The 26,110-nt window shown below is 38.0% G+C and overlaps 1 protein-coding gene across 5 annotated transcripts in view; it reads right to left on the reverse strand.

Annotated features, from left to right (window-relative positions):
- The window catches only part of ACAP2 (ArfGAP with coiled-coil, ankyrin repeat and PH domains 2), a 60,749-nt gene that overhangs the window by 28,890 nt on the left and 5,749 nt on the right, over window positions 1-26,110 (reverse strand). For all 5 annotated transcript variants that reach the window (XM_041414341.1, XM_041414339.1, XM_041414342.1 and 2 more), the window contains exons 2-9: window positions 15,025-15,082; window positions 12,491-12,610; window positions 11,796-11,849; window positions 8,102-8,160; window positions 7,461-7,644; window positions 5,243-5,287; window positions 4,644-4,739; window positions 419-493 (exon numbers count right to left, since the gene is read on the reverse strand). In XM_041414341.1, the coding sequence (XP_041270275.1) occupies window positions 419-493; window positions 4,644-4,739; window positions 5,243-5,287; window positions 7,461-7,644; window positions 8,102-8,160; window positions 11,796-11,849; window positions 12,491-12,610; window positions 15,025-15,082 (691 nt within the window). The remainder of the gene's footprint in view (window positions 1-418; window positions 494-4,643; window positions 4,740-5,242; window positions 5,288-7,460; window positions 7,645-8,101; window positions 8,161-11,795; window positions 11,850-12,490; window positions 12,611-15,024; window positions 15,083-26,110) is intronic.

The following is a 26,110-nucleotide window of genomic DNA, read 5'->3' on the forward strand; positions in this document are numbered from 1 at the left end:
ACAAGCTCCAAGTGCTGCACTTTGATTTGGCACAGTCCAAAGTGAAACTTATGGCTGTATGGCTGTGCAGCACATACACCTCTTCTACAAACACATAGCATGGAAACAGAGAAAACTGTACAACTTATTCAATTCAAGAGGTAATAGGAATTAGGAGTTCTATTGAAATGCTAGAATCCCAGCATTCAAATAAATTCTACTGTTCTATTTATGTTTCAGTAAAAACTAAGCATAATATTTTGTTCAGTAACACAAAATTAGTATCTGCAATCCAACCTTACACTTAATAACATGTCAGTCTGTCCCTCTGCTCTAAAAATACCATCCCTTGTAGTTCTGATGCAGAGATGCTGGGGAGAGATGCTACAAATGAAAAAAAAAAGTGTGTGCAGCCTGCCTTTTACATTCTGTCAAGTACCTTTTGTTGAATAGTGGAGTGCTTTTGCTCCATATCTCTCTTCTCCTTCGCAGCATCTACAGCCAACTGATCCAGCTGTAAAGAGAAACAGAAAATTGGATCTTTAAATTATCACAAGAAATTTGGCTCAGTAGATTTCACAATGCTGACAAAAAAAAAAACAACAAACCAACACACATTATGTCTAGACACTGCAGACTTTTATTTTATTTGCACAGCATAATTACTTCTTTGTCACAAATTGTTTACCTTGAATAAGCACTGAAGCCTCGTTTAAAGCACTGCTCTGCCACCCTGAATTAACCTCCACCAAGGTGTACATTTCTTGTAAGCATTAGAAGAACTGTTTCAAAGAACAGCATGGTGCCAAGCATATGCGACTCTGTACCGCATTGGTGCTCAGTCTCCCAAGAGGATGACTCATGCTTTAGCTGCTCTTGCTGGCCTATGCAGCAGCACTGGCAGGAGCAGCAAAAACTAGAAGGAGCAAATGCTATGGATTTTTCCCTCCACAAAGTGGGAGAACTGTCTCAACCAAGATTTTGTGTCAATAGTTTTGATCAGCTGACCAGCAGTACTGAAGTCTGCTTGAGATCTTAGGTAGAGACAATCAAATTAATTTTAAATAAAAAGAAGGTTTTGAAAATAACTGAGATTATCACAGAGAATATTTAAGTTAGTATCCTTACAAAGTCTGTGATGATAAAAAGGACAGTAGCAAAATAAATTTCCTTTTACAATCATAAAAAAAAAAGAGGAAATTTAGGATACCCTGTAAGAGAAAGTTTGATTGCTGTTTTTTCTTCTGTGATAAGTTACTTGTTTTGGTTCTTTTTGTTTCACAGCTTTGTCTCCTTTGGTTTTGTTGTTTGTTTGTTTTATCCAGGCCCTCATGTTTAAGTAAGAAATGCAGTGCAGAAGCAGATGTTGCCCACAAGACCAGCTGGTTCGGTACTTACAGCCGGTAACACAGGCTGCCATCACGCAGCTGGGGCCCGGCCGTGCCCAGCGCTGCAGACGCAGTGCTGCCCGCAGGGCTCAGCCCGCAGCCCTCCGTCTGCGGGACAGGGCTGCTCTGCTCCGGGCCCACAGCCAGAACTCCAGGAGCAGCAGCACCAGCTCCCAGCTGGGTCACTCTCTTGGCACTGGGCACAATGACCAACAGATCCTCTGATCCACCCACAGAGAGGATCCCCAGCATCCCTCCCAGAGCCACAAGTGGCAGGCCCTGCCAACTCCGGCTGTTTCCCCAGTCTTTTACTTCCCCTGCCTGACATGATACAAATAACAAAAAAGGGACAATAACAGGCCCTTACACCCTTATGCTAGACATTCTCCAACAAATATAGAGCCATCAGAAAGCTGAAACATCTGGATCCAATTCCATCACTTTTTTCCATTTTACTTTTTTTAACTCTTCTTTCCCTGTCCTCCCCTCTGGCTCAAAAGGCCGCATCAGCACTTGCACACCTTTTACAGGTATTGGTGAACAGGAACACATTGAAGGCTGAAGTGTCCAAATGCCACATCTATGTAGCTTTAGCACTTAAAAATAACATGAGCATCTAAAACAGAGCCTGGGCTCAAACAGTGTTTTGCATCAAGAACTCTTGAGAAACCCTTTCTCTTGTGATAAAGATGAGAACTGGGTCAAGTGCTGTTCAAAATTTTATAGGAATCAAGTTTCTTGCTAAAACTTCACATTCAGGAATCTGCACATGGCCCCCAATAAATTCTTCCTTCACCCCATTAGAAGAAATAGAAGGCAGTCACTCAGGGTAGGGCAATTACCTCTAATTTACCTTGAACACAAGCGTTTGAGGGTACATTTACCACAGCCAAAACAAAATTCTTAACAGCAGCTCATTCCATCAGTTACTTTTTTTACTATGAAGACAGCACTGCACCATTCCTGTTTTCAAGCTAAAGCCAGAGTTTCTTCCTTCTCACTCAGGTGAGCAACACATCAATTGTCTTAGAAGAGACCAACAGCATATAACTATCAAAAGCTGTAGTAAATCACAACTAAACTACCAAAATCCCAGTCATTATAGCATTACTGGGTAATTTTCAGAAAATTAGGTTTTTCAAGCTACTGCATTTACTGGTAAATGTATTTTTATAAACATAATACTCTAACTGGCATTCTGAGGAGAATTAAGTCAGATTAAAGTATTTAGCTTTTTGAGTAGTCATCTCAATAAAAATTCAAGTGTTTCCTTTTTAAGCTAATACCACATTTCATATGAAAAGAAGCAAAAATAATAGTTTCCATGAAAAAGCTCATATTATGCTTGCACACTATTAAAGATTCCCATAAAATGATCTGATTCCCAAGGGATCCTCCCCTAACCTTAAGTATCCAGAAACCAAAATTGCTTAATCCTATTCCATCACAATAAAACAGTTATTTTGAAAATACAGACAAAAATAATTCAAAACGGTAACTATACTATTTAAGATCAATTTTATTACTTCAGATGCTGTTAACCCTTGTAATTAAGATCATACACGAAATTCACCTAGGAATGAAAACTCACTCACCAACAGATGGAATCTAACAGCATTTTCACAAAAATCCAGCAAATCCCCGTTATGTCACAACATACTTTGTTAAAGGCAGAAGCTTCAACCAGTACAAGCTGCAAAGCCATCAACTGTTAAAGCTTTCAACAGTTATGTACAAATCTGCTTCTGTCATGAAAAATAGCCATTACTTAAATGCCAAGATCTGCTACAAAAGAACAATTCCGCAAGTTGTACAACTTTAGGGTCTTCAATCCATCTTGCTCCAACTGCAATATATTTAAAACATTCTTAGCTATAGATTTTCTAAATTTAACTCCTTCAGTTGCTATGATACCAGCACCAAAATGAATGCTACACAGTGCTCCTTACCAGATCAAGTAAAAGCATGACCAGACATTCAAAAATAACCTTGTGTTTTCTTGCTTGAATCACGTCAAAGAAATGGAAACATTGAAGCCTGGCTGATGGCATGACCCACTATTAACTCCACAGTTTGCATCTCCTTTCCCTATCCCCTCTTCCACAGAAGTACAGGACACGTGCTACACAGCCAGACACTACAGTTCAACACTTACAACCCAAACTGGAAGGATGTTGAAGAATAAAGGGCACATCTATGGAAGAGTAACACCTACCTGAACTGTTCAGGGGCCCTTATTACACCAAGACCTGACATGTCTCTACACATAATTAAGATCCAACTGGGGCCTAGTCTAGCAGAAAAATAACTATTTAACTATTGGGTTGTTGGAGTTATTTTCTACAGCTCCACTGCACAGCTCAGAACAATTTAATCTCTTAGCACATCTACTCAAGATGAATGTAAAAGTCTGCTGTCATTTATTTGCTTTTTTACCTGGATAGACTCTTAAAAATTTGGTTGGCTTTTTATGGATTCTGTTTGGGAAGGGGCTTCTATCAGAGCACCTGTTGCAAGCCCTCAGGTAGAGGCAAATAGAAAGTGCATATAACTTGCACTGAAAAACAAGTCAAGACACTGCTGAGTCTTCTTCCTGCACCACAGACACGTCTTCATTTCCATAGTGTATGTTCCAACCTATTTGCATACCCATTTTCAATGTCTCCTGTGTGCCGCTGGCAGTGGTCCATCTAAGCTTTTCATGAGTGCCTCAGTGAAAACTCAGAAGAGTCAGTTGTCTGTTCTTAAACTGGGCAAGAAGGATTCCATGCAGGAACTAAATTTTGCACTACTTATTAAAATCATACTTCCATTTTATGGTCTAAGTTGCTAACATCAAAGTTATATTTACACACATGAAAATTTAATTATGAAGACTGAATAATTTATACAGTAAATAAATTATATGAGTAGAAGGAAAACCTGCCTAATCTACTTTTTATTATTAGATATATTTATAAACATGGGTCATATACAAAAAATTTTGAAATCCAAATAATCCAGTATCCTGAATATCACAATGTACCTCACAGAGCAGTACATGGCTATGCTTAAGTATGTAAATCCTAAAGGCAGTATTAATTTTAGTAAACAAACAACTTTCAGTTTGTAACTATTTTCATTCCTTTTATTACAGCATATTTTTAATGTTTTGCCTGTATCATACTACAACTCCTTTTTTGTTGAATAAATCTATGAAATACCTGATATGCAGGCATATAGCAAGATTTCTTCAATTTCAGCATATAGTTATGCATTTTTAAAATAGTTTGTTACCTGTGCACCAAGTTCTTTCATGTAGGGCTCAAGTTCACCAAACAGATCATAGCCTTGATGGAAAAAAGCCAGATGTGCATACATAAACGATAACATCTAGAAGGAACAAAGTAAATATTTATTCTCTTAAAAATTGTATCACATATCAAGTAAATATGTCACTTAATTCACATGATCTACAATTTCAGGTTTAATTTGTCCTCTCATGTCCTGACAGTTTTACATCAATATGTCAGAGAGCTTCCAATGTTGTAAAATAAACGTGCAAAGTAAAGCAAGAACAGAATCAAACCAAAAATTTCAGAAATCAGTTGATAGCATTAGCTCCATGAGCAAAACAACAGAAATCTACTTAATGGCAGAAAACTACTTCTAATTCAAGTCACCTGAAATTTTTGTTCTCTCTCTTTAACTGGGACATGTAAGGAACAGAGGGGCTATAGAATATTTTTCTAATGATTCAAACTCATAAGCTTTATAACACAGCTGAAAAGACTGTCTGGCCTTAAAACAGAAAACAAGTTGGGAAGGTGCAGAGCAGAATAGCAGAGATTAAGAGATTAAAACATTTGATGTACAGAGAATAAAGTGTATCTTACCGATTTTAAGATTTCTGCTCTCCTTTTAGATTGAAGAACATTGATCTAGGAGAAAAGAACAAACAAGCAATTCCTTTTATTCTAAACTTATTTTATTTTCAATTTTCCCTAAATAATCACATCCAAGCTTAAAACATTGGAAGAAGACAGCTCAATATTAGACTTCCCAAAACACTTTTAAAAGAAGATGCACTCTAGTTCTGTCATGACATCAAAGTGATGCAAACAGAGAACACGTGAAAGCTTGAGCTTCACGGCCATAGTCACGATTTTCTTATACCAGTAAGGAAAATACAGGACACCACTTGCTTGCTAGAAGTAATATAATACACCTTATAAGCAAAATTTGTTCTCATTTTCAAGAGATTGAATTCAAGATGCTTCAAGCAGATGAGCTAAGCCAGCCCACCAACTCCCTGCAGAAGTTGCACCGCTGCCAGGGCACAGTGAAGGATGGGGGCAGGGTTACTTCTCCCCTCAGACTCACAGTATTTAAGTATCCCAAGAGTAGTCCCAGGCAAGCAAGAACATAATAGTTTCAATAACTTTCCATGTGTGGCTGGGCTTTTAAGCTAGCTGAAGTCACTGATTAAAGGTGTTGCCCTAGAACTTGGGGAATGCCACATTATGTAGAAAAAATGACTGATTTTTCACATTCACCTAGTTCCCCTATCTTCTTTAGCTGATCTTAAGAGGTTGCCATCCAGAACTACAGATTTTACTTTAAAAGACCCACTTAGCAGAAACAGGCATGATTTTGTAATTTAACACCTCTACGTCAGTTTAGAATTTCAGCAAAATAAACAAACTTACTGAAGCTATAATCAAAACCAGATTCTACTTCTATACTTAAGTTGTCATTATTTTGGGAAACTTTCTGCAGCAAAAATAATTAAGATTTGTTTGTGTAGAATAAACCCTCAGCCTGTGAGGCAAAGAAAAATAAAAATAAAAGGAAAGCAAACGTTTTGAATTACAGTTTAAAGCCAATCTAGCTACAAGGAGACCACAGTTGTGAAGCCCAGAAGAACCACTCAAGTAGACATAATTCCTGAAGCTGAATTGATTTTTGTCCACATTGAGAGATGCTGAAACTGTTACTCTAAATGCATTTTTATCCCAGGAACTGCTCATACTTCGAACATACAAATTCCAGGAGGCAAACAACCTGCAGTTCAAAGCACACATAAGGAACTGGCCTACTACAGTAGTGACTGCCAGCTGTCCCCACCATTTAGTGCTAGTACTAATAATCCTGTGGGGCATAATTCACATGACTTTTTAAACACCAAAATTACCTTAGTGTTTAAAAAGCTGGAGTTCAGAGCTGACCACTGATCACCATGTCTGTGAACATGCACTTCATTCTACAACTCATAACACAATTTATAGAGAAGTTAATTAAGCTTTAAATAACTGACAGGACTGTCACAAATCAAGATGATAATGTCTAATACAAAACCAGCTTAATTGTAAAGAGCTGTTCTTTTTTGATCATAGGAGAAGCTCAGACCCATTTGGGAGCCCCCAACATTTCACACCATCTGAGTTGCAATAATCCTGCTTTGCTGTAGTTGTGTGTAAGTATGAAGCAGATGAATTTTAAGTATCTAAAGAAAATTTATTACTGTATTACAGAATACAAAGCAGCATACAAAGAACACCTCTCAACAGCCTATGGAAAGTATTCACTAAAAAGGTAAAGGATAGTTAAGTTTTTGACTCCCCTTATAGCACCATGCCAAACTGAGGCATCTAGACAAGCTGAATACAACCCAAAGCATACAGATAAAATTGCAGAAATACCCAATGTCCTGTATCAAAATTATTCAGTAATTTGTATTTCGTATGCTAGCTTACAGTTTTTACTTTAAATATACAAGATATTGCAGCATATATCTAACTCATGAAACATTTAGCTAAGTATCAGGCAAATATTGGGCTTTTTTTCAAAATTAATGTTCAGCTTGAAAATTAAACTATGCCACTGCAGCAAGGGCACTGAATACCACAGCATTAAAGCAATAAGAATGCATCAATTAATTTTCCTCAGATTTTATTAAAAAATTAATTACTTGCAGATAAAGTTCTTCCTTTTTCCCTGAATCTCCACAGCTTCCAAGAAGCTTACAAAAAGAACTTCTAACATTTTAAAGGACATGTCTCTAACCATATGTAACAAATCGTTGTGAAAAGTAACTTTTATTGCTGTCCTTACCTGAAGAACATAATCCAGAGCTATGTGTCGAAAACACTTCCGTGTTGCAGTCAAGATATTGGTTGCTTCCTCTACCTCGTGTTGCTTATTTCTTTGAACTTGGGCATTTTTCACCAGAGCATTCTCCTTTTCTTCACTCACTTTTTCAAACTGTTTCTTTGCATCTTTAAATTTCCTAATATCTCTATGGAAAAAGGAAATGTGGTGACAAATTAATTTCAAAGCATGAAAGAGTTTAAAGCTACACCAGACAGACCAAGCTTGGGACTGCTGTAGCTGGTGTCTTTTTCAAATTATATATTCTTCAATACATGCTTGGGTCAAATGGAAATCCACAAATTATGACAGAAGCCTCTTGTCTTTCTTTTCCAGGGAAAGGACAAAATTGAACTGAATACAGCTGATGCCTACTGGGCAAAAGCTTTGTCCCCCAAGCTTAGACAATTACCCTATTGCAACATTTCTGCAGCTGGATCTAAAGCCTCAGTGATTTGGGGTGATTTTTGACAAAGCCTTAATACACACTTTGCAATTTATGGGTGACAGTTTACAAGAAGGATGTTTCACTTACCCACTCAAATCAGATTTTTAAAATTCCATTTTATGTCTAATTTTCCCATTACAAGTGCAAATTAACTTACTCTTTAACGAAAGTCTGAAGCTGTGTTTTAATTGATCTTTGGATTTGGTCAAACAGAATCTGAAAGAAAACATTATTATGTAGGTCAGTAACTTGGAGGTATTCATAACTTCTGATTTCAGAAATACCAATGGAATTATGCAGAATTAGATGAGAATTATTATTAAACCACTGTGTCCCTAATATCAAAATATAAATCCCTTCACAGTAGTTTTGAAATAAATAAAAGATAAGGAAGAAAATAAGGAAAATAACTCAAACTAAACATATTTTGTTGCTCTTTCCTTGAAGACTGGTTATAAGGAGAGATAAGAGCTCCTGGCATCTTTTTCTCTCATCCTGCCATGCCTAGTTTTATAGAAGAGGTTTATTTATGTTAATTGTACAGTAATGTTCCTGAAGAAACAACTTTGAATGTTAAGGAATATTTTTTTTTGTTCTTAGACTTTCACAGTTTATCAACAATTAAAAGACAAATGAAACCACAGAAAAAACATGCATTTAAGTTCTGGCAAAAACCCCAAAACCACGGATTGAAATTAATGCTGAAAATGTAACATACATGAGTATTCAGTACTTTACAATCCTTTACATGAATGTTTGTAAAAACCACCCACTGTTGGACAATTAAAAGGAATGGCAGATTCTTTTTAAGAATAAGTAATCTAAGCAATGCCTCCAAAATTTCTTACGATTTGGGAAGGCTGAGGGCACAAAATATAATCAATTCATTTGAATTGTAAAGTCTAAGATATTTGCTCATTCTTTAAGGCCAAAGCACACCTGGATGTGAGATAATTTGAATGCTTTCTTATGACCCAAAAAAATTCTAACTGGAAAATGAAAACACACATTCCTTCAGCTTCACATCTGCCCTTTGAGTTTTAGGATGGAATGTAACAGGTCAATGACTACTGGACAAATCCTTTTGTCACTTCTTATTGTGCAGACAACAAATGTTGCCTCAATTTTCAACCTCCCTACACCTCCAATTCTGCATAACAGAAATACACAAGGCAGCCTCACAAAAATATAGTTGGCCCAGTTGAACAGAATCTCTCATAAAAGGTAAAGATCATGAAATATTAAATAATTTTCTTGAAAAAGCAAGTCAAAACCTCAAAGTTTAAGGTCAAAAAAATATTTTCTTTAAATGTTCTCAGTCTTAGATTCTTTATTAAGATTTGAAAATAGGAAGCTATGTAATGCCAAGTACTGACAGCAAAACCTTTACCAGCTCATGTCTCTTTCCTAGAAACACTGAAGGGAAACATGACTGAGTTTAAGCCACTCATTAGCAGTGGTACTGTACCTTGCATCCAGCCTCCATGCCAGGAGGTTTTCAAGACCAAAGCAACCTGCTCCAACCTCACACCTGACCCTGATTTAGGCAGGCAGTCAAACCATCCACACCTCCTGAGGACCCTTCCAACCAGAACTGTATCTACCAGCGACACATGGAAGAACCTGTTTGTATTCCCACTTTGGGAAACAAGAAAAGCAGACAACTAGAATAAAGAACTTCTTGACAAACTGGAAGTCAGGCTGGGACTACTCCCACTGCTGACATTTAAGCTTGCCAGTGCCTGGGGAGTGCACCAATCAAGATCAATACCAAAAGATAAAACCAGATGGGAACTCAAATGTTTAGAGGACTCCCAGAAATATGAGCCTTGCATTCTGCTTACAGTAATGAAGAGAAAAAAATGTGCTGGGCAGAAAAATACATTGACATCATTTCCCCTAAAAAACACAGAAATAAGTGCCCAGACCATGATCTGATTAGATTTACAGCCTTGTCAACCTACTACCTTTCATACACTCCAAGACTAAGAAAGTTGCTATTTGCCATAAGCTGTCACAGCTACTCCCCCACTGCTGAATCAGTGAAGATGCTGCATTAGGCTGGTCCCTGGCCTTATCTGTAGCAAAGCCTCACACGAAAAAACTGACAGTCATCCAGAACTCAGTGGCAGCATCTCCTACCCCTTCCATCCTTCCTTTCTTCTTTCTTCCTCTAGCTTCTCCCTCCTGCTGGCTCTGTCACCTTGGTCAGCAACAGACCTGTCACTCTGAGCCAGGAAGCCCTGTTGAACTCAGCAGATTCACAAAAAGCAATGCAGGACCACAACATGTCTGGCAAAGCAATTGTGCCTCACTCCTGATGTTTGTGCCTTTGGTAAAAGCCACTTTGTTCTCACTACGCCTGAGCACAGCAATGGCATGGAGGGGAAAAAAAAGCAGGGCAGAAGTCAGATTGGCCCTAATTAGATCTGAAAAGAAATCTTCTTTAATATGGTTGTGCTTCGCTTTCTGCCTTCAAACTGCCCAAAAGGAAGAGTTGTGCTATGCCAGATTTTACCAAAGCAGTGCAAGCCACCATCACAAGCTGTAGAATAACAGCAGCAATAACACAGGACCTATGTCAGAGGTGTCCAAAAGAGCAAACCATAGATAAAAGACATGGGTAAGAGGGATCCCAGCAGCAAGACTTGTGATGAAGAGGGACAGCCTGGGTTCATCTGCTCCATCTAATCTGCAGAAATTGTTGACACGAACACAATACCTGCTCCAGTACTGCTGCTTTGAATCTTTGCACTCCCTTCTCTCTCCAGCCCAAGAAGCACTGTTCACTTTCTCCCTTCTTTACAGTTTTCATTAGATTAAGTGCAAATATGTACACTTTGTATATTGGAAAGAAAATCAAACACAATGCTATTAACCTGCTTTGCTTCCCTTCCATTCTAAAAGCATACATTAAAAAAAAAAAAAAAAGCATAATCAGACACTTTTAGAAAGCTGAGTTAAAGCTAGCAAACTTCCATTCCATTCTGTCTTGTTAATTTTTAAACTCCCAGTGGTATGAAAAACCCACATTTTAAGTGTGCTGCATATTTTCAGCACTTTGGAGACACTTCAGTTTGTTTCCAGCAATTTGCTGGAAAATTAACAAAGAGCAGTTGGGCCAATGAAAGATGAAAAAACCAGAAGAACAAACTTCTGAATACAAGACCAAACTCTTAAAGAAAAAAAATAACAAATTAGTTTTCAACCCAGGGAAAACTGAAGTTTCTGATTAACTGTGACATGCTAAAAATACAATTAATCTTAAATCCTAGCATTTTCTCATTTCTCCACACTTAACTAAATCTGCTATCATTCCAAAAAGAAAACTATATGCAAATCATAGGTGCTTCATTTTGTGTATTATAAAGGATAGGGGAAAAAAGTAGGAACTATGGAAAAGACAATCATTATTTCAGACCAGCAAAGGTATAAGCTCATAATCTGTAACTGTTACCATCAGTTTGATTCAAAAAGATGAAACTATCCAGTATTTACTGTCTGAGAGCACCAAAGCTTACAAATTCCAAATGAAAAATAAGCCAAGATGGAAATCTGCAGAAAAGTGGATATTTATAAATACTTTGTAAACAAAACATTAATAAAATATTTATAAGTATAAAACAAGAGTTATCTAACAGCATTTAAACCAATATTTTACCAACACTATCAACAAGAAAGGCTTTAATCCATTATCAAAAATAACTGGAGGTAAGCCATCATTGCCATGTTGCACCATTTAAACCATTATTTTGCAAACACTATCAACAAGAAAGGCTTTACCATTAATCTATTATCAAAAATAACTGGAGGTAAGCCATCACTGCCATGCTGCAGCTAGAAATACTCACATTATGATAATTGATCATTTCCTGTAAGGTGTCAGAGAACTTCATCAAACTGGCCTGTAAAGAGAAAATAAAAGTGGTTTAAGTTAAGCCCTATTAAAAACACAGCACAAAAGCAACAGTTCAAAAGTTTACAGCTTTTCAGTAAAGAACTTGGAAATTGATTTTCCTTACAGCACTATTATGAGACTAAAACCACTAGGCTAGAAGGAGAACATGGCTGCAATAGCAAATAAATCTATTAAAGATACAAGCAACAAAGATGTTACTTCTATCTACCTGTACATACAGCACCAAACTGAAGAAAAGCAGGAAAAATTCAAATTGACTAAAGATATGGGAAGCTCACATAGTCTAAAACATTAATTTACAGTATTTAATATTACACTAATGAATATTTTTCACATTTCAAACTCTTACTCAAAAAACAGGTTATCATGTTGCAATCACCAGCGCACACACTAATCTTAACACATTTTCTGAAATTTGGCAGACCCATGTCACTGCTGAAACTAAACAGCAGAGACACCTGCAGTGCACCACAGCTGGAAAACCCCCACTCTAAAAGAGACAGCAAATAAAAAGGAGCAAAAAGGCAAATAATACTATAAACTTCAACTACTTCTCTTGCCAACTCTTATGTTGTACCTTTTTTAACTTATGTTTCTCTCCTTCCATTTTCACATCAAAGAACTTACCTCAACCAATGTATCTTTACAGGAATATTGTGCAAGGTCTCTAATTCCATTCATGAACTGCTTGTTGGCTGTACAAAATGCCTTCCCAGTGTCAATCATTGCAATACAAAGCTTCACCAGCTAAAATGAATATAAAAAGAGAGAGAAAGCGGAAGGCTTATTTTGATTTGGTTTTCACACCATCATATAAACATGAAAACACTGAGCTTAGTTAAGGCTACAAAACTAAAATTTCAAAATCTCACCCTGAGATTCTGTGAAAAGCTTTCTACTGTATAGTGACAGCTGTGAAAATACTACTCTAGGTCAACAGATAGGCTACTGGGAGAGCTACCATGCTATAAAGTTTTAATATTATTTTTACTCAATTTATTGTTAACTGACATGTTGCACATATTTCAAAAGAGAGTTTTAAATGGGCAAAAAAGTACAGCAACTAAAACATAAATGGTTAGAACCCAAGCAAATGATGAGGTTATTGTGGTTTCTGAGGAGAAACACCACAAAACAAACAAAAACAACCCACACTGGTTGTTTCATCCTCAGACACTCAGAATACAGGCACAGGAAAGAAAAGGGCTCTGCGCAAAGCACAACTGAAGAGCCAAGGTTACATCTCAGGAGGTGAAATCAATCATGTTTCCACTCACAAACAGGCTAATCTCTGATGGCTTTCCACCCCTACCACTCACTGCTTCAGTCAGCACCTCAGGCCTCCTGAGGACAGGAGGGTTCTCAGTATCTTGTCCTGGATGCTTTCCCACTTCTTGAACCATTTATGCACGGGGCCATTAATGTAAGAGATAGTGGTTACTGCAATGGCCACAATGCTCTCTTGAGATGGGGAGCATTAGGATTGAGTTCCCCCACCCTAAGCCAAGCTAAGAATAAAACCAGAAGATTCAACTTTCATCTCTGAAAGATTTTTCAACAATGGTAAATAAATTTTCATGAAAAGAACACAGAAGCACTTGATCCTATGTTGGGGGCAAAGAAACAATCCAAACATCCTTCCTGCCTTAGTTATGCAGTAATTTTTATGTTGACCCAGATTCTTAGGAAAAATGGAAGGCTAAGTGTGATCTTCCACATTCTGATGAATGTCCAAGTTGCTTGAACAATGGACAGAAAAAAAACCCACTATCAACATTAACCTTTTTCCTTCACCTTTGCTTATAGTTCAGAAGCCTGAACCAGGCTTGCTTTCTTCCAGAGAGCATAAAACTGCAGACAACATAGCCCAAAGTCAAAATTGTGAGACAATAAAACCAAGTTTAGTATGAACAACTGATCACAAAAAGTTACCAACCAAGCCTAGACCAGTTATTACCCTCAGGCCATAATTGCTTCAGCTCACCCAAGAAGCTTGGCTTTCAACTTTAGTATTGTACTACAAGGCCCTGAATAATGCCATTTAAGGAATATGAGAATTCTTTTCCCCAAAAACTTTCAGACTAGTGGAAAGGCCAAACTTGCAAGTTTGATTTTTCAGATCCTTTAAACACTTACACTGATCTACCAAAACAGATTCAATACCCCTACAGTAAAAATGTGTGTTATACCCAAAAGTTTCACCAAGATTCACACCAAATCAAAATTAAGGATCCTGAATTTATTTTGCAAGAGCAAATTGTTAGATTATTAGCTACTAAAAACTAGAAATACTATAAAAAGTAGTAAAGAACAAGTCTTCAGGCTTGACACCATCTTTATTTGCCTCCAGCTCTCTGCAGCCAACTCACAGCTGCAGGGAAAAAAGGTTCAAAAAGCAGTTAAGGAGGAAAACAAATGACATCTGCCTGCCATGCGAAAACTCAGATAAAAATAATTTAAAACATTTAAACACAAAGGAAAGAAGACTTTATACAGATGAAAACCAAAAATAAGCCACTCTCAAAATACTAGCAAAGAAATAAACAAAAGTTTCCAAAGTTGAGGAAACCAATAAACAGATATTAAGGAGTTGAAAAGGTGCTAAATATATTTTGTATGCACAAAGCACGACAAAATGCAGGATGAATTTTACAGCAGTCAAGTTCTCCACACAAGAGTGAAGGATATACATACATACATATATATATATACACACACACACACACACACACCTGGCTATAGTGCCTGAGATTACCAGTGACAAACAGCATGAATTTTAAATCTCTAAACCAAGGAGTCCCCAGATGTCCCAGTGCAAGCTGTTGTGGTCAAACAGGCTCTCGGTGCAGCTTTTATCTCACTGGGAGCGGCAGGAGCTCGCAGCGCTCCCCGGGCTGAGTCACAGGGCGCAGTGAGGGCCCCTCAGGAGGGAATTGCACAGGCGAAGCCTCCGCCCAGGGAAGGAGAGAGCGCAGCTGCCCGGTGCTGCTTTGCTCCAGCCTGGCCTCCGAGGCCAGCTGTGAGCTCGACCTGGATCCCTCCCCTCTGCAGAGCAGGCTGCTTGGTCGCCCACTGACACTTTCCAGCTGTGAACTTTCAAACAAAACCGAAACACACTTTCTGATGTTTCTGAGACAAACATTGCTGAATTAAAAGCTTACCTTGTCAAGTTTCAGTTCCAGCTCTGTCACATCTCCTTCTACCTCTTCTAGAGCTGCCCTGCATGCATAAAAGAGGTTTTTCTTTAAAATTTTACACAAAAACACTCTGAGTCTGGGGAGAAGGGGCAGACACACATTCATTTAACTCATTTATTGCCATCACAGTTTTATTTAAATTTCAGTTATAAAACAGCATAGATTTTAAAGAACCACAAGAATTGCAGGAAATTTGATGGTACAAAGAAGAAAAACTACATCACTGCTAAAATGTGGTCTATTGATAAATATTTGAGATCAAATTTTATCAATCCCAATATTTGTCACACCAAAATAGGTTTCTTCTGTTCTTGTATAGACAATAGTCTACATGTTTGAAGCTAACAACAAAGGAAAGAATCTGAAAGTTGGAGGGAATTTTCTTAACTCTTTTGGTGACCTCCTGGCTCAAACCTGCAAATAGTGCAGCTATTTTGTGAATAATCTTGCAATGAAATTCGGAAACAATGCAGCACTTGCCATGTGTCAATTAACCTGCAGGGAGTTCAGATGGCATACTTGATTGGATCATTTACCTCTGGTCTACACTGGTCAAATTTTCCAGGCCAGTCAAAGACTGAGGATGGATGACCCTTTGTTCAGAGTCCATGAACATTGCTGATCCATCAGGCTATTGCCTTGAGAGCCAAATGGACTCATTTCTGGCAAGAAGAGCCCCTGTTGCCATCACAGGGTGCCCATTCTTTCAGTCATTCCAGCATAACTGTTCATGGAGCCACACCGTTTACCAGTAGTAGCCTGTCTTGGGGAAAAAAGGGGAATAGGAAGTTTTCTGAAATGCTTTTTTGGAAAATTGGATCAGACATTTTACATTTCAGTCCTACAGAAAAACCCAGCTCTTCCTGGAAAAAGTTATACAAGCAGAGAAGAATGATTTGGAGCAGGAATTTCTCAAGCCAACTTTATACCACTGAGGAGAGACTACACACAACCACAGCTTTACTGTCTCTTGCTAATTCCATTCTAGTTCACATGAGTACAAGCCAAGAACACAAAAAAAAAAAAAAAAAAATAGGAAAAAAAAAAAAAAAACTGGATCAGGTCCCAAGTTCAGGAAAAGCAGTTTTTTTTACAAGAACAGCTATGAAAAGTGCTGCCAATTGCTTGCAGATCTTGAACACTAAGCATGACATTCCCAGCTTTTGCAGATTTCACTACACATAGTTGCATTCCAATTCTTGTACCTCAATGCATTCCCACAGTTATATCCTAGGTTTTATATCCAAGCAATCCCTATACCTACATTTTGGCTTCTCCCTCTTTGCTAGCTTCAGACTATGAAGGATTTCAGGCAACATCAATTTCTCTTTTGCTCTCTTTCATAACTGATTCATTTCCACTTAAGTCTCTAGTTAATCTTGTTTCGGAAAGCATTAAAGAGAATTTAAAAAACCCAAAACCCAAAGGAAGGAAAAGCATCTCAATATTTATACTGCAATTTTGTATTTGTTTGTTTATAATCACAGTGCAACAAATTTTTATTTGTTTCTTTGGCATTAACATAAAAGCACGATTAGGAAGCTTGTTTACAGAACTGCAGCAAGATCTGATAAGAGTATTATTTTTTCTGTGTCTTTAACTTGCAAAGAGTTCTAGCTCCACAGGACTTAATGAGCTAAAAGTCTAAGATTCAAAATGAACAGAGATAAAGGTAGTTAGAGCAGGCAGAATGAAGACAACACATCTGCTCAGTAATTAAATCTCTATTCCAAGAGACAAATTTTAAGACAGAATAAGCTCAAATGGAAGAAGTACCAGCAGAACATTAAAAAACTGAAACAATGAAGATCAAGAACAAAGAAGTATAAAGCAAAGCAGACAGAGGTCTGAAATGCCAGATCTCTGAAACACCACAGGCCCCTGAGGTACCAGGCTGGTTCTCTGGGCAATTTCCCACCACTGCCATGTGATAGAGGGATGGATATCTAGGCCCTACAGCTGGATATGGATGGAACAGCGGTAGGGTTTCAGCCAAATCCCACTTCAATTCTATGTTTCTTTGCATAGAAATGACTACTTTTTCCACCACATAAAATCTAGCAGAAGTTATTACCATGCAAACATATTTACAGGTATTAGTCGAAAACTGGATTACAATCACAAAAACAATGGAGAGGATGCCCTCAGACTATCAGAATATAGTTATATACATCCAATTATGTACCAACTAGTCACAAAAATTGTCTTCATGTTTTCATCCTGGGCTAGCAATACATGAAAAACAGCTGATCTGAGCTGTGCTATGTTAATGCTACCCTTGTTTTTCTTAATTTAATACTTTTTGAAGTCACAGAATGCAAAGGTGCATTTCTCTCTGAAACATCTGTGTCAGGCATAAAGTTCACAGAAAACTGCCATAATTCTGAGTAAATGTCATGTCCACAGCCAAGCCCAACTGTCCAGCTATAAACACAGGAAGTGCTGGTGAAACAGCTGAGGACCAAGTGCCAGACCTGACATGTAACAAAACTGTTGCTCCTTAGTGAAATGGGAGCTGGGAGCAAGATTTGAGTCACAGTGATCTCAGCCAGAAGGCTCCAGCAATAGGAATAAGGATCAAATCAGGTCCAGTGTATGAGTCAAACATCTGTGGCTTCCCAAGATGTTCAAATACTGCATGGCAACGCACAAAACCAGAACAGCTGCTTAAGGGTGGAGGACAATTATAAATGAGCAGTCTCCCATACTCTTCATGCTCTGTAATGAGGACTCTCAGGAATGTGTTTCTTTGCTCTGCTGTGACTTCTCTCCTCCACCACCCCCTAAAGCACAGCTCAGTTTGCTAGATACAGCTTCCTGAACAGCTGCAATGCAGGAGGAATACAGGAGATAATGGAAGAAAACTCAAGACCTGACTTGGTAGCCTTTTAAAATGAGGATAATGTCACCAGTTACCCAGCCCAGCATATGTGAAGGACAGCTGAACTCTGACATCCATCACAGCACTCCCTTTAAGTGACCAGTAAAAGACTTTCTCCCAGTTTAAGGTACTACAAAAACCCCAGGAACCAAACAGAATGATGACGGATAAACTGTCCTCCAAAAAAACTGGGTCACAATACACTGCTGACCAGAACACCACACACACCATGGCCATGGACAGGGGTCTGCAGGGCCTGTTTGCTCTCACAGAAGGTGGTGATTGCCAGCGTTTTTAAATCCAGCTCCTCTTCAAAGAAAGTCTAATTGCTATTGAAGCCACCCTGCCTTTAGTCTTTTGCTCATTCGTTCATTGTATTCTATTTTGCATATTCAGATTGTGCTCCTGAAAATGAAAAGGCTGGAATCAGTGGTCACTCTAAATCAGATGCTGATAAACAACAAACTGAAGAGGTAAAAGGTGCTATGGGCAACTGACTAATATTTATTAACTCTAGAAATAATACATCACTATAAAAATATTCAGAATAATAAAAGCCCAACAATAAAATATTTTCCAATCGTGTGTGTGTGTGGTTTTTTTTTTCTTTTAATTGAGAAAAGTTTCAATCAATTTATTGACTATACTTTCAGAAGAACAGGAACATGTCACAAAATCAATTTCTATTCATTCTGGGTCTTTTGAATACATTCATATATTTGGACTCATGAAATGGAAATAATGGATTTTTACCACTGCAGTTTCAATGGAATTACTGCTAAAGCCTTGTCCTCAAATCTTAGAAAGAGACAGCTCTCTTACTTGCACATATTCTATCCAGAATAGCTCCTTAATGCACAACTTACTCTTCACTAGAGATGACATGCTTTCAGCCAACATCCACTAAACTTTCAAGACAGCTTGAAAGGAAAAGGTACTACTGAATGTAAAAACCTGGAAATGAGATACAAATTGCAAGATAAGAATATGAACCTGATGATTTACACGAATGTCTCCTCCTCTGTGTCAGAGCCTATTAGGTGACAGATAGCAAAAAGGAGAGCAGACATTAATCAGAGGATAGACTATGACCCACAGTGTGATGCAAAGGCAAATTAAAATGCAGCTGTACCACAGAAGATATTACACTGCTCACCTGCTTGGTCTGGTTTGTCTTTGCCTCTCACTCCCTTTCCTCCCACAGCAGCTGCATCTTGGGATCACCCTTCAGACACAAAGCAACTGCTCACAGGTGAGTTCAGAAACAGCCACAGACAGACTGCTGAGGGCAGCCTCAGGCTGGGGAACACACACACCACTGTGACTAATGCCACTGGACACTGCCACTGTTCACTGCTCACCAAGGGCCACCAGGTTGCAAAGGTCCCTGTCCACCAGCACAGCCGTGCTGTTACTTTTCAGAGGAAGTCTTCACATTTGTCTGGGTTAAACTGAAGGAGCTTTCTACCTGTGCTTTCCCCTACCTTGCTGAGGTCCTGCTGGATGGCAGACCTACCCTCCAGCTTCTCACGGTTCCCTCCAATTACTGTCTACTTCATGTCATTTCCTTCATATATAATGAGATATACAAAGGTGTCCAGAGGCACGTTAACCAGCTTGCCAAGAAGGAACACAGTTGGTACATGTGTTATGGCATCAGAAACCGGAGACTAAAAAAGAAACATGACATTATTGAGGAACAAAGAAGGCATACATGGAACAATAAGGCCTAATAACTTTGGATAACAGCATGGACAGATATAAGAAGAGTTTTACAACTCACGAGATGTGTCATAACCTTTAAAATGGTCTAAAGAAAGAACACTGTTGCAGCCTGTCATAGAGCCCATTGAAGTCCTGGTTTGGCACTGCAGAGTTTTTCCCCCACTGGCACAGAGCCCCTCCATACTGAGGAACAGATGATGAACTCTCCCTGACACACTAAGATAAAATTCCTCATTCATGCTAGTACTCCCTTCATTATTAATTCTTCAGTCATTGCCACACAACATTTCATCAATAGCTTGGAAAAACTTCTATGTGCCCTACATGAACAGTAGGGTTTTTAATCAAAAAGTTAAACCCCCACCCTGAAATCCTAGAAATTTTCTATAAGCTTGGGAGATTGAAATATGGAAGAGAAGATTATTGATGAATAAGCCAAGTTTTCAGGTACGTAGCAAGCACTCTCTGCATTTCAAATTTCCCTGGAGACACAGGAATCAAGTCCTCAATATTAAAAGGACCATTCTTCTATTCCTCTCAAGTCAGACTTCTCTTAGAAAATAATCAAATGAAATACAGCAAAGGTATTTACTGAATTCATAAAATTATTAAAGCAAAGTTCTGCTTGTAGGTATCACTGCACCTACAAGCTTTAGTTTCTCCTCAATAATTCATGTTTTGTTATAACAAGTAGGACAAATCCTTTAAAGAGATACATTTCACTTAACTTGTTCTTTACTGCTAGACTACACACAGCTCAAAGATAATGAACATTTATAAACAAATCAGTCTTCAAAAAGGAAGAAGTTCTATTGCCCTTAACATTCACATCTGGAAGCCAAACTCATTACCACTAAACTTGCACTAGCATTTAACAGTCTACATGACCTAGTCTATCACACACAGACTATAAGGACTTCTGTGCTACCTGCTGGACCTAAATTTTTTAACTTTTTCTCACAATACTCTTCTGCAGTAAATTGCCAGAAATGCCTAACAGAGCTATTTTCCCAATGGTTTCCCCTAATATTTCTCTCTTAAGCTCTTTCTGCCCCAGGAGAGCCTGACAGTAAGCCTAAGCAGGAAACTAGCAACCTGTTTCCTCCACAAAGAGTCTGAGAAGCAGGATTTTCTTCATCTTTGAACTTCAGTGTTTTGCTCATCAGAAGACAGCTGTTAACAAGATGGGGGCACAATGATGATCATGAAAGGTTCATGGAAAAGAAGTTGATTACACTGCAAGTTGGGAAGAATGCAACACATCACAATACATGTCCTGCACAACTCTTGACTAGTAATTCCAACATCCAAGACTGGGTCAAAAGCTTTTTAGGAGGATCTACTACCAGATAAGGAAGTAGGACTACAGTATCAAGATCTTGCAACAAAAAAAAAGGACAGCAGAAAGGAGCTCAAGGAACTGATGGTGTTGTTCAGAAGTCTTGCTGCGGAAAATTTGCCAACATCATAGAGCTGCTTCAATCTTTTAAATCTCAGCAACTGCCCAGCATCTTGAACACAGAAGCAGCAGATGGAATGAAGGATTTCAACATTTGAAAACTCAAGTATGTAGTAAGGTCAGGAAGTGGAAGCATAAATATAACCATCAAGCAACCAACTGCAAAAGATACAAGATAGGACATCTAACAAACACACCCTGTTAGCCTCAAGATCTGGAGTCGCCAGTCAGATGCTAAGGAGTCCTGTCAATTTTGCTAATAAAAGCTGTAAGTAATAACAGTCTGAAGAGCAGGGAAGATACTAATCCCTGATTTGGAAAGATACCCCTTATGTACCTCACCTGCAGCCAATGCAGAAGGAGTAAATCTCACCACACAGCCCCAGCACAGCATTCTCAGGATCAATATGCTCAGAACTGATACAGCAGCACTTAACCACCAACACAGGAAACCCCGAGTAAAGTACAGGCAACTAGAGGTCTGAGTGCTGTGCAATTAAACTAAAAGATACCATATAATCTTAACATGAATCTTGTGTTTGCTTCAATTTCAGAAAAAGTAGGTAATATCTGTCCCTTTCTTTTTGTAACTTATTAGTTGCTAATTTAAACCTTACACCATTAGGAGTTAGAGGAGCTCTGCTGTGTACAAAACAGCATAAGCTGGCAAAGTCTTTGTAACCAGAGCTCACCATGTTTCAGAAGAGCTGAGGGCCATCAGCTGTCTACAATTCCAGTTTTATCAGGTGGATCTTCTTCATTGAAACCGGAGAGAAGTTTCAGATTTGCTATGAAGACTAAGTCCTCAGCAAGTATTTACCCTTTTAGTCCTTTTCAGAAGTTGAATATTTGGGTACAAATGCTCTATTTGACAGTCAGAGAGAAGGCTACAGCTTTGTTGCAATACATCAATTCTGAACCTGAATGCTTTATTTAGATATTAGGTGGATATACATATATGAATCTCACAGTAACCTAAAGTGCATTTTACATGTAAATTAAGAGTTTTATTGTGCAGTTTTAATGTTCCCACATACTGCAAAAAGCAGTTTGTTTGCCCTTTAGGCCTTCACACTGAAGCAGCCAGACAAATGAATCCAAACTCAAACCAAAAGAGTGGATAAGCATTAGAGCAGGACAACAGAGAAATATGGTGTATTTATGTTTTCCTCAAATTTACTGTTCTCAAATTTGGAAAGGCCAGTTGCCTTTCCTCCTCGTCCCTTACAAATGATGATAAACTATTAAAAAAAAAGAAGCATTTGGAACTTTATAACATAAAAACTACAAAATGCATGCAGTACACCCACAGCCCTGGAACTTCTCTGGGTACATTTAGTATCTTTTCTCCCACTAGTTTTAGTCATCAAGAGATTTTAAAGACCCTGGGATTTCATTCATCTGTCAAAGCTAAGTGCAGGTAAGCTGTTTTTCAACCAAACACAAACTTAGCTATCCTTTAATTATTACCTGTTAAAGGTTTTTCATTTCAAATCAACTGCAAATATTTTCAAACAAAGTCTTGCAAGACTGATATTTACAATACAGTGGATATTTTGTAATAGTAGGCACATTCAATGCTTCCCCTTGTCATTTTTCATCATTCTTTTTTGGATAAATCAAGTAGGATAGAATAAATAGGCAGATACATTCTTCAAAATCAGACACTTGACAAAAGAAATTAAGTTAAATGAGTACTTTTAAAAATCATTCTCCACAAACTGGAGATTCTTCTGAAGAATAATCCTGTAGATTTTTTTGAGGAATAATCCCACAGAGTAGGTGTGTTAATGTGTGTATTCTTTTTAAACAGAGTCCAATCTAGCAACACACAAATTCAGCCAGAAGCTGCATCTTCAATGAAGCATCAGATTCCTCAGTTGTCTTGAACAGTTTTTATCCTTAACAGTAACCCTGTCTGGCAAAGCCAATGCAATTGTTCTATTATTGCTGTGTGTCTTATCTGATCAAACACTGGTATCTATGCACAGATACCAGAATTAGTCAGCTAAAGCACCTTTGGGAATGATAGAGCAGAAACACGTGATTTCCAGGGCACAGGTCACCTTATCCTGACACATATGGCTAAACCAAATCAAGAGCTGCTTGGGATCAAATCTTAATCAAGATTAATAGTTGTAAGGAGCCTAAGGCTAAGATCTGGCTTAGAGGAGGGATAGTACACAGCAGATGAGATGCATTCTCCTTTTCCTGTTTAAGGAAGGGGCCTAGGTCATTATTTACTGAACACTTTCTATAGATAGGAACTCCAACTTTACATGAATTGTACATGAAGTCTAGGAAAGAGATAAACTACATTTCCAGTTGGCCTGTGAGTCTTTAGAGTGCCTTTTGTTAGCACCAATTAAGAATACAAGGCCTAACATTGCTGCACCTACATTTTTCTTCTTCACCCATTAGTTCTTATTTGGGTTATCTTAACCCAAAAGTGTAATATCAACAGCATGTCTTACAGAACTAATACCATTGTTATAACACCACATGTTCTTTACATTGAAGTTTATCACAAGAATCCAGTCAAATGCTGAGTCTGATTACTTATACAAAGTACTCAAAACAAAACCCCTCAAACCCCACACAAACTGCATCTTTTTATGCCAAAAATTACAAACATTCAGACACCCATTAGTGCCCACAGAGCAGTGGCCTGAGCAGCAAGGGAGTCACTGGAGATCTGGAATCTAGGAAGGCATCAGAGGGCGGGACACGACTTCCAGCACAGACTCACACCAGACCCCCTCTGTGCCAAGGAGAGAGATCCCTGTCTGACCACAGGACAGGGACAGAAGAGGCTCAGTGCCTCCCTGGGTAGAGGCCACAGGAGCAGAAACCCAAACCCCATCTCCCAGGTCATATTCCACATCTCTTTTTTTGACAGACAGAAAAGATAACATTCATGGTCACAATTCTGAATATAACACACTCTTCCTTTGTTCCAAAGGATTGAATTCAAATTTCCATCTACAACATGTCATTCTAAATTCCAGGACACTAAAATCTGCTAAGTGATCTCCAGCATATGTAAGTTATACATATTTTTAACAATAACTACAAGATCACTAAAAATTGAAGACTAGAATATTTCAAATGCACAGAAATGTGTGTTTGATATGCATGTGTTCCACTTAACATCTGGCACACAGAAAGATGGAAAACTGCAATTGTCTTGCACAGATTATGGTTTTTTTTAAATTTTAGCAGACTGAAGACATTTCACTACACATGACCACTTCAATTTTTTTGTATTACATCCAACTTAGAAACCTCAATATCACACCATGCAAATTCTCACTAGCTCTGCTTTATGTTTACCAAGACAAAATCATAAGCAGAGGTCTTCCTTTAATGACTGTTGCTGAAGGGTGATCACAAACTCATGAAATGAAAAGGTAGTTTGTGCATGTGCACCTACTGCCAGATTCTTGTCCAAAACCACAATACAACTATTTCAATGCCCATTAATATAGCAATGTGAACTAAAATATTATACAAGGGTATTGTGCCTGAATACTACAGTCTAAAAAATAACAAATAGATAACTTAAAACATCAAAAAGGAATCCTAATTTACAGAAAGACTTATGCCACTATTATGACACTTAAACAAGTAAGTCTACCAGCCATCTTCTCTGTTCAAAATCTCCTCTCATTCATAAAAGGAACTTGAAGGAACTATTTTGCAACAAATTATTTTCTTAGTCTATCCTTGTGTCTAGTCAATTTGAAAATATATACATGAGATCACTCCAAAAATTAGATTTCTCCTCAGTCAGTGCATCACAACAACTGATTTGCTCTAGGTCTAAGGCCTGGCTACCTCTAATATTCATAAAGTAAACATTAACCATAAAATCCTTATTCTGCCACATACACAAGGAATCCTCTTGAAAAGATTATCAGGAAGGCAAAACAATGTTTGAGTCTACTGGACTGCTTAAAATTGCCCAGTTTATGATCATAATGATAATACTTACTATTTCTCATGCTCATAATCTAATCTTTTAGTCATGTGAAAGGGTGAAAACAAAACCAGGATTTACGTTGCCTCACAGAGAAGTATGGAAAACTCCTGCATGTATTAAAATAACATTACAGTTATTTATCCACACTCATCTGCATGTCCTCCCCATGGTCTTCCATTGCAGACAGTAACTTAAGCCCTTACTTTTGTTACAAATCTGCCACTAGCAAAAGGCAAAGCACCTAAATCACTACCTAAACTCACAGGAATATCTAAATCTAAAAACAGCAGTATCTGCTCACAGAGATCACAAATGCATTTATACAGTTTAAACTTCTACATGTGTTCTTAAAATGAATTCTGCATGTACAAGTGACAGGCAAAAAAAAAAAAACCAAGCAAATCCTGAATTACTCAGCATTTATTCTTCTACTTCCTGCCTATGTAAACATGACACTTCTGCATTTGCATCACCTTGAGAAAATAAACTGATCCAGGCAGCAAGGCCTGCATCAAGATTAAGGCAAAGGATTCTTGTCTGTAAACAGTAATTGCTGTAAGCAATGGAAATCAGACGTTTTCCTTTCCTTTTTTCTCCCAAAACAGGTTACAAAAACAGAGTTTGCTTTGGGAAATTTTTAGAATTATTTACTCTAGTAAAAAGTTAGCAATAATTGAAGCCATATTGTTCACTGCACAAAGTCAGAATGGGAAAAATGCTGACTAAATAATGCGGTTCTGAGTACAAGGCTGTCAAGAAGCTAAGCCTGAAAAAAGATCACAGGACGCTGCAAACATTGCTGAAATCAGCACATTTGCCATTCAGAGGCCAACAGTTTCACAGATATGTACAGTGAAAAAACAGAACCACCAAAAAGTCCATCTAGCCCATGACACAGGTTTCTATTTTATAGTTGCCACCTTACCAATGAATATTCTATTTACTGACCTTCTTTTCCAGAGATTTCAACATTACTATTCCTCCCCTCCCAAAAAATATAAAA

This window comes from Onychostruthus taczanowskii, unplaced genomic scaffold (assembly GCF_017590055.1).
Source record: "Onychostruthus taczanowskii isolate IOZ18803 unplaced genomic scaffold, ASM1759005v1 scaffold45, whole genome shotgun sequence".
Taxonomy (NCBI): domain Eukaryota; kingdom Metazoa; phylum Chordata; class Aves; order Passeriformes; family Passeridae; genus Onychostruthus; species Onychostruthus taczanowskii.